The sequence below is a fragment of the Typopeltis vanoorti genome, chromosome 5, assembly GCF_054136105.1.
Source record: "Typopeltis vanoorti isolate ZY-2024b chromosome 5, IOZ_Tvanoo_1.0, whole genome shotgun sequence".
In the NCBI taxonomy this organism is placed as follows: Eukaryota; Metazoa; Arthropoda; class Arachnida; order Uropygi; family Thelyphonidae; genus Typopeltis; species Typopeltis vanoorti.
Window position 1 is genome coordinate 78,918,600 of NC_143553.1, and position 10,281 is coordinate 78,928,880.

The window sequence follows — 10,281 nt, forward strand, 5'->3', positions numbered from 1 at the left end:
CTGAGATGTTCAGTTTCTCAAGAGAATGGTTGAGTGGAATTGCATGAGAGACGAAGCAACGTCGACAACTAAGACAGTATGTTATGTGATTTTTGATAATTATTTTTTTTTTTAGTTTATGGGCAATGAAAATTTCTGATACTTTCTAGCAGTTCCCATTATTATTCACCCCTGCTTTCTCATAGTCACATGAAATTTCTTATAATATATTACGGGGCATGAGCTATGAAAGGTGCTTTTTTAGGTTCCACAGAGGCTCTAAAAATGAGGGAAGCTGTGACGTTTCTCCTTGAATGTGGCAGAATCATTCGAACATATTTCACTTGAACTGGAAGTAATATGAGGGCTGTGCCTTCTCTTTCCCATTAGATCAGTGAATCCCAACCTTTTTTTTTTTTTGGATCATGCCCCGCCTAAAGGATTTTCATGCCACTCTAGCATAATAGTCAACCAAGTTCTGAAAAAGTATAATATAAATAGGTACTTCATATAAATAAAAAAGGAACATAGGTAAAGCTGTTTTTAATTTGACTTTCTTCAATGAATATAAATATTATATTACATTTTATATATTATTAAACTAGTTCGATTTGGGTATTTCGTCACAAAGCCATGCTATTGTTGCTTTTATGTTCAATAAAGTTCTAACAGACTCAACATTATGCATTTCTAAGAATTCTTCTTCCTGCTACTACATGGCCACAACAGTTACGTTCACCAGCATTGGCCGAGATATTCAAGACAGAAAATCAATTTCTTTTAAATCATAAAATCTGTCATTTAAATCGCAGGCCATTTTGCTGAGGTGATCCGTAATAACAAGTAAGGCAGTTACCTCATATTTATTTAGCCAATAAAGTTAAATTTTGCACAAAGTTAAACTGGCACAGTTTACTTTTCAGAAGTGACAGATCTATGATCTAACCTTAACGCACTTAAGCAGCCAAGTATTTATGTCGACTGCTGTACCAGTGTTGCCAGCTTTTTTTCTAAGAAAGTCAGGGTGGAACATCGATAATTTTTTGCCGACAATGGTGATTTTCTGATATATTGGTGATGAGGTGACGAATGCAACATCATTTTCTAATTGCCCCACAAAATGCTAAAATTTCCCCCTGTAGAGAGTACGCCCCACGTTAGGACACACTTTATTAGATAGAGCGCCACTATTACTGAGAGGGGAAAGGTTTTCCCTCGTTTTTTTTTTTTATTATTATTTAGCAAAGTGAGTTCAAAAGCAGAGAACACGTGATAATCACCTGTGTAGATTCAACAAACACATAAACGCAAGTAAACTGAATTCTTTTTTTTTTTTTAAGTGCACTTAGACTTAGTTGAGGATTAAGCCGTGAAAAGCGATATTACCAAACTTTATGCATTTGTAAGTTCTTGCATGGAAGGTTTGAGACAGGCATGGGAGCACAAATTATTGGACTCGTAAAATAAAATATCGTGACTAATCGTATTTAGGAGGCTGTCCTTATGTTGGCACATGTACGCTACAGGTGAAGAGGTCATCATGAAGCAAAGCTGCACTCCCAATGGAATTCAGAGTTTTTGATCTAGCATTAAGTTTAGCCGCGACGTCACTTTCGGATGACGTTTCCCCTGCGGGTTATGGATACTGCTATTTCCTGGCAAAAAAGCATGGGGTTTGCTCTTGTATTAATTAATAAGCACCTCATTTACAATACAAAAATCATCACTTAGCAAGAAACGCAATGGAAGAAAGAACAAAAAATTACCATTGAATTCCTGATGAATACCATTGATTTCTAGTGGAAGCAAAAAATGTAGTATATGTTGGAGGGGTTAAATTTTTCTCCCGAGTAGAAGTGTTCAAAAGATTTCATCAAAACGTTTTGCACTCTTCGACATTTTATTTGTTCTGACATGCATTTTGCGAAATGCACGTAACAAAATAAAAAGTTTATTTCTGATTGACAACCGTATTATTTTAAGAGGTTAATAGTTGACGTCTTATTTTTACATAGATGACAGTACCATACATATAATGACCATTTTTGTTTTGTAAAGTACAGTATTTGCCGGCGTATAAGACGCATCCCCCTTTTTTGTACACATTGTTTAGGAAAAAAAACTTTATCACTGAATATTATAATGAATTTACAGTATTTCAAATATAAAGTAATAAGTAGGTCTACTTTCAACAAATACCTAATCTAACTAGGAAAGCGCACCCACCTTTTAATCATCAAAACCCAGAAATTCATCTCCAGAGCTAAATGAAGAGACACTTGAAACTCTTCTAAATCAGAATCTGAGTCCTCATACAACAAATTATCCTCTGTACCATCCAGTGCATTACTAATGCCACACTTCTTAAATGATTTAACCACTGTCTTCAAGTTTCCACAGCATCCCATGAAGTTTTGACCCACTCACAAACTTGTGAAATGCCAGGCCTCTTTCTTCTTCCTGGTGTCATAACTTCAAAATTTGAAGACTGCATCGAGCTGTTCCACTTCTCCTTCATAAATCCCTTAAGTTTTTTTATTAATACAGGCATCTAAAGGTTAAAGCTGACTAGTTAGACCTCCTGGAATTATAGCTAACTGAATTTTCAATACCTTGAGTTTATTTGTAACATCGTCTGTTCTGTGAGAACGAAACTGATCCCATACTAGCATGGCAGGCTTCTTCAAAAGTCCACCAGGGCACCTAGACCAAATTTTATCTATCCATAACTTCATTCCTCCTCCATCCATCCAATATTTTGCTTGAACATTTAAGCAGTTTTTCTTTGGATAGTGTCTTCCTTTTAAAAATCAATAGTGGCGGCAATTTTTCCCCATCAGCACAGCACGATATAACAATCGTGTAGTGAAAATTAAGGAGATAAAAATCCCTTATTATTTTACAGCCAGTATGCGAAACTCTGAGATCAAAAACTACGATCTAAGAGTTTCATGCCGAAAAACTTAACTTCGCCAGAAAAAAATAGCAGTTTGGCTTTTTATCTTTACCGCGTAGTGAGTTTTTTCGTGCCCCGAAGTTTTACTAGTAACACTTTTAGTGCCCTTGGAATCAACAGTTTTGTTTGAGAGCGCATCAGAAGTCAGCAGAATCTCGTCCTTGTTTCCTATTTGCAGAAGTTCAAAATTTTCTCGTTTCCTTGCGTTAATGACGAATCGATGAAATTCAATCATTTTTCTTCATATTCAGTTGGCATCGTTTGTGATATTTTTGTTTTAGTCCGCATACATAGCTGGTTTCTCTTCATGAATCTTGAACACCATGATGTTGATCGAGTCAAGTTAGCAATCCCTCTGTTAGTGGCTATCGCTTTCGCTTGATGAATAATCATTTTTGTAGACACTGAAAGTCCCACTTTTCTGTGGTCTAAAATCCAAATATGCAGTTCTCCCTCAAGTTTTGGCCATTTTGCACTTCCACTTCGTAGGTTATGTTTACTGTGAGTTGCTTTTTTTAAATCCTCTTTCTGATTCCGCCAAGTTTTTATCATTTTCTCATTTGGGGGGTGGTCCGAAATGCCTCTCTACAGAACTATTTCCATGTTCTTCAGTATATGGAACGATATACTGAAGAACATGGGAAAGTATGCTGAAGAACATGGAACGATATGCTGAAGAACACATATTGCTGGTTATGTAGTGGACGTTTTGCAGAACAACACCACAGATATCCTACCACACCCTCCATACAGTCCTGATCTCGCACCGTGCGATTTCTAGCTGTTTCCTCGGCTCAAGAAACCACTAAGAGGCCGCCATTTCGAAAGCAACAAAGCATGTGTAAAAGCTGCGGAGGCGGTTTTGAAAGAACTCTCAAAAAACGGACTTTCACATGTGTTTAAGAAGTGGACGCAACGTTGGGACAACTGCATCGCGTCTCACGGTAGTTACTTCGAAAAAGACCACGTAAATGATGACGATTAAAGGTAATCTGTTTTCTGTATAAATATAGTCTTATTACTTATTGAACAGCCTACGTAGAACACATCTTTTAGATTTGATCATTTACATTTACGTGTAACGTGATGAACAGAAGAGAGTCCTTTGGATTTAAAATCAAATTAATTTTATGTCATTTTGGTTCGAAATCTGCCTTTATTATTAACTAATAATAACATATAGAAATGATTACCTCATTCGCGAGGAGGGGATAATGAAACTTCACTTTCAGCTCGAATTCTCCTTCTTTGTCTTTAAAATCTCTTCGTTGTATTTCAGGGAATCTGAAGTATTCAGAGCATTCTATTATATTCTCGACCTTCATGTTTCTGTAGTCATTTGTGTAAATGGCAATCACTCCACGTGGGCCTTCTTTGGAAAGGCATTTTGCTGCTTCAAAAATTCCTCGCTCGACTAGTTCTAACGCCTTCGACAATCCCCTCTCAAGTTCTGTTTGACCTGTGCTGTCTTTTTCTTGATTGTTTAGCGATACCAACCATTTTCTTCCGTATTTCGAAAATTCTTTCCCATGCATTTCCAATGATTGTTCTCGGTGTTCTAATTTAGTTGAAAGTCCGCATTCAGAATTGCTAGATACTTCCGCCATCTAGTGAGATAAAGAAACAACAAAACTAAAAGATTAGCAATTAAATGTTGTAATTTGTGGGGGAATATTTGTAAAATATCGATTTCAGAAATAAACACAGTCAAGTAATCCATCCGATGTGGTATTAGTCTTAGCGCAATACCTGTATTTTGAAGAGAAAGATTTCAGGGAAAAAAAAAAGAAAAACTTAGTTCACTTAGTGTAAATAACTATTTGGGAACATTGATCAAGTGTAAACGGATAATTATTTTAATACCGACTAGTTTCACCAAACTTAAGTTGTTGGCATCGTCAGGGTACAAGCACTGAGGTTAAAACATATCACAAAATAGATCTTAACGGTGAATTCTAAAAATTATAGTTACAAACTAAAATAATATTGAACGTGAATAATACAGGTATCGCGTGTATATGATTTACTAGTTGTTGCTAAGGAACGTTCTATAGTTAGCATTAAAGTTCATTTCTTGTGTGTTCAGAGATCTAATTAGGGTTTTCCATATCTCTGGGTATTAAACCTTGGTTCCTGTTAAGGTTATCTGTGGTGCGTGCAATTGTGACTGCTTCTTTAAACATTCGAGAGCGGTAGTCTTCTTCTATGTAAGGGGTACAACTTTGTCCCACTCAATGATATGGTTTGTTATGGAGAAATGTGATGACAGGCCTGATATGTCTTGTCTGTTATTTTTAACATAACCAACGTGTTCGTTCTGTCTAATCTCGAGGCTTCTCGAAGTTTGGCCGATGTAACTTGAACCACAAGAGCATAGAATATTGTAGACTCCAGCATACTTATAGAAAGGATGGATATCTTTTGGAGGTCGCAGTAGTTTACGACTTTCTATACGTTTGAATGTCACTCTTATTCTGTGTGGTTTGAGGAGATTAGCGAGCTTGTTGGAGATGCCACTCACATATGGAATTGTGATAGTTTTGATATATTGAGTGTCTTCTCGTTCTCTTTGTGGTGGCTCAGAGAAAGATTTTGTTGACGAGTCTTCGTGGGTAGTCATTCAAGGCGAGGTTATTAGATATTAATGTTAATTCATCTTGGAGGGCCTTCTCATCTGTTGTAATGCGGACAGCTCTTTTCTTTAGTATGTGTATTATGTTGAGTTTGTGAGAAATGTGGTGTGAGGAGCTGAAATGTAGATAACATCCTGTATTCGTAGGTTTCCTTAGACTGACAGGTTCATAAGGCCATTACGCAATAGTACAATACTTTCACAATGAATAAAATATCGAATCATTACGTGATTGTCAGTTTGTTCATTCCAGTGTATTGAATTGTTGAGTATAACATGTGCAGTGTTTTCCTGATATCACCGATCATAAATTGCGTGAATCCTATTCCAGTATTTTGTTAGCAATTCAGTGGAATGGGATTCGTAAGTGTGGGATTAAATCAACTGAATTCTATATTTTTATCCAATTACATCCGAGTTCTTTGCTATGAGAAGGGCTCGACAATGTATGCGAAATCCTTTTTTGCTGAGAAAAAAAGAAATGCGCACGTTCCAAGGTCCTCCATTTTTTTACGTTATGTATTTCAATAAGTCACTAGAAATTCCATAAAGTGATCACTGGAGCTACATATTTTATTTTTAAAGGTAAAAAGATATTTTTTTAAAAAAAGTTTTATTTTCTTAAATAACTAAAATCGTATTTTTTCTACATTTTGGAAAATTATGGAGACAACTACTGTGTTTGAGTAAAACTTTAGTTTAATATAAACCAAAATCAACACTCAACGTTTCGACCTTTATATGATGGTCATCTTCTGGAGCATATAAACTATATACAGAGAAACAAGCTGAACTACAATTTACATGGTTTGCTAAAGTTATTGACCAACCGTTACGACAATTATTGGCCCGACTTCTGGTGAAAAAAAAAACCTTACTACATCAACGATGGAGTCCTATTATTATTATTATTATTATTATTATTATTATTATTATTATTATTATTATTATTATTATTATTATTATTATTATTATCTATTGGTTGTAAAATTACATTGGGCTGAGGAGCAACAAGTCTCTCTCTCTATATATATATATTAACAACATGATTATACATATAAATTCCAACCAGTTAGTATGGAATGGTTTCCAATATTCGCTGAAGGTTGCCTAGAGTCCTGAAGTATGCTAGATACTCAATATATTAAGTAGGCTGCATATATGCCATTCAGATTCTTGGAAATTTCATGCCACCATTATTGTTGATATTTGGGTGGTTTATCAGAATTTCGCAGGCTTCCTTAAATTTTCTTTCATACCAGGTTTTTGTATGGTGTAAAGAGCGGGTACTTTTCCAATCAATTTGGTGTAAGGTATTGAGAGCGTGATCTGAAAGGCATGCTTCACCAAAATTGTTATATTTATTGTGTCTTATGTGCGTTCTTTTTTACGTATAGGGATTGTACGTCCAATTTCACCAATATAAGGTAAGTTACAGGTGCAGTGGATCTAATAAACTCCAGGATGCGCCAATGGGAGGAGAGGATCCTTAGAGGAGTTGAATATGTTTTTAAGTTTTGTAGGTGGTTTAAATTTGGCATTGAGATTATAATGGTGTAGGATTCTGTTGATTTTTTCTGATAACCCTTTAATGTATTGGGTGACTATGGTTTTACTATAATCTAGATTCGTTTTTGATGATGTTTTATGAAGAACTTTATTAATAGTATTTTTGTTATGGCCATTATTTATAAATGTGTCGCTGATGGTTTCTAATTCTTGTTTAAGAGCTTGCTGGTTAGAGCAAATTTTTATAGCTCTGTTTTTAAGGGTGCTAATGATTCCATATTTTTGTGATGGGTGGTGGTATGAATTAGCATGTATGTATTGGCCAGTGTGCTTCGGTTTGCGGTAGACCTTGAAGGATATACTGCCTGAAGGAAGACGCGTGACCAGTTGTATCTAGGAACGGGAGCGAGTTCTGATTTTCAATTTCGATAGTAAATTGTATGCGTTCATGTTGTTGTTTGTTCAGGTGGCTAAGGAATGTGTTTAATGTTTGTCACCCATGTGGCCAGATAACGAACACATCGTCAACGTATCTAAGCCACGAGTGTATGTTTTATAATGAAGGAATCAAGAGCACTTTGCTCAAATCCTCCATGTATAAGTTAGCAATTCGGTGGGGAAATTGGTGAGCCCATGGCCGTACTTTCTTTTTGTAGGTAAAATTTATTTTGCTACACGAAGTAACCGGTACTTAGTACGTGTACAAAGAGGGTCGTAATGTCGGGTGGAAATTTGTTCCATAGGAGAAGAATTGTGTCATTCATGGAATTTATATGTATAATCATGTCGTTGATATATATATATATATATATATATATATATATATATATATATATATATATATATATATATATATATATATATATATATATATATATATATATATATATATATATATATATATATATATATATATATATATATATATATATAGACTTGTTGATCCTCAATCCAATGTAATTTTACAACCAATAGATAATAATAATAATAATAATAATAATAATAATAATAATAATAATAATAATAATAATAATAATAATAATAATAGAACTCTAGCGTTGATGTAGTAAGGTTTTTTTTTCACCAGAGGTCAGGCCAATAATTGTTGTGACGGTTGGTCAATAACTTTAGCAAACCATGTAGAGTGTAGTGCAGCTTGTTTCTCTGTATATAGTGTATATGATCCAGACGATGACCATAATATAAAGGGTCGAAACGTCGAGTGTTGATTTGGGTTTATATTAAACTAAAGTTTTACTCAAACACGGTAGTTGTCTCCATAATTTTTCAAAATGTAAAATTGTATTTTGTCCATTCTGCCGCTATTCGCCGCACCCAAGTCCATTTATCAAAGCCTGGTTATGAGAATACCCAATCTTAATTTTAGCTACTAAGAATTGTCAAAAAAATAATTTCGCCAAATAAATCGCCAAGATAAAGTACATCCACACGGCCTATTAGAAAAGAATCCATGTTTCTTGATCCTAACACTGCGTCAATAGTAGACTAACTACGAAATCATCGGATTTAAAATACGCCTATAAAACGCCTTCCGATATTGAACCTACAATGGCTTTTCTTGTGTAATCATTAGCCGTGTTTAAATTTGACTTATGCTGTTGTGCTTATGCTTATGGAGAGTTATAATGGCATTACATTTGAGAAGAATAAAGAGATTTTTGTCTTTCACTTCAAAAAAGATTAAAGATTTATGTCACAATGGAAATTTAAAGTAGTTGTGTCAGTGAAACCGCAGTTTACTCCGTAACAACACGAATTTATTAGACTTTAAATTAAGTAAATTACACTTACTGGTTTCACCACCTCAAATAGAGCTGGTGTCTTCTTCAGGTTTAACACATCAAAAAACTATAAGTAAATGGATCAAAAAGTGGATGAAACACTGCGCAACCGTGTTAAACAGTATGTGCAATTGAAAGCAAAATTGGAATCCTTCTCTCTATTTTAGTAGAAATACTGACTAATAATTTTAAATTTATCCCTTAAGTGAAATAGAAATATAGAAATTATTATTAGGAAGTATTTTTTTCATTTGTTTCTAACAAAAGTTAGAAAATGTTTATTTTCAAATTACAAATTCAAAATCTTTACCAAATTTTGCACGTGGAAATAATTTTATTCGAATAAACACTGAGGTGGATGTAGAAATTTGGAAGGATTTCGATATAAATATTTGCCCATCAAAAGCCAAGAAATGAAATGCTTACAGACAAACAGACTGACCAAATCTGATATTGGCTGGTGAAACACACACATAAAACGGAGACCTACCTGTTTATCACTTTCATAGGCTAATGTTTTATTTTATTCGCATCGTCCAAGACGGTTTGAGTCCCCTGATTATGGAGAGTAGGCAATCGAATGCAGGACGCTCGTTATTCCTGTGCTTCATCTCTCTCTCTCTCTCTAGGGTAAGCAATTTGTGTCTGTAGAACTCTGTATTCTGTCGAAAAACTGCAATTTGGGGGAGAAAAAGATCTGCCAACGTTTCATTGAACCGACCCGATAAAGGTTTTGCATGTCGTAAACGGAGTTCGAACTCGGGCCCTTTCAACCAAAGATCTCTTTTATGCTGAGATATGGAGGCTTTCCCTTCTCTGTATGTAAGCGTATTTCGACGATATTGGACAATGCGCTAAACTAAATCTGCGAAATACATCTCAGTATTTACATCTCGGTATCTATTTTCACATTAGATTTAGTCTTCATTTGATAAACTTAGTTATTTTACAAAATTGAATAGAAGCTATGGATATAACAACAATCTCTCTGAACAATCTTCGGTGAAGGGCATTTGAAACTGTCACCGGTTCATTTCTTTTTAATATAAAAAAGATCTTTAAATTCCTAAAATACGAAAATGACAGTTGTATAACGGCATACTGTAATATTATTACTGTGCATCTATTATAAATTATAAAAATAACTGTTGACTACTTACATTATATTCTTCGATATCAACACGGCATAAAGAACTTCGATGAATTCCTTATGGCTTGGTTTTAATTTATACAAAATTACGTTTGGCGCTTCTACTTACTTATATGCAGTACAACACACGAAATGATTTTACTTTCGGAACCACCTCCAAGATACAAGTACTTCTCATGAATTTCTCGTGATTGATTACCTGATTTCTCATGATTGCAGGTAACGGGGAAATGTTATTTCACTTCGTTTTTAA

At 34.7% G+C, this 10,281-nt stretch overlaps 1 protein-coding gene across 1 annotated transcript in view; it reads right to left on the reverse strand.

The window, feature by feature from the left end:
* LOC150106575 (uncharacterized) overlaps window positions 1-10,067 on the reverse strand; it is a 33,656-nt gene extending 23,589 nt beyond the window's left edge. The window contains exons 1-2 of the mRNA XM_090392547.1: window positions 10,039-10,067; window positions 4,129-4,542 (exon numbers count right to left, since the gene is read on the reverse strand). Of these exons, the coding sequence (XP_090248673.1) occupies window positions 4,129-4,542 (414 nt within the window). The 5' untranslated portion in view covers window positions 10,039-10,067. The remainder of the gene's footprint in view (window positions 1-4,128; window positions 4,543-10,038) is intronic.
* Between the last annotated feature and the right edge of the window lie 214 nt (window positions 10,068-10,281).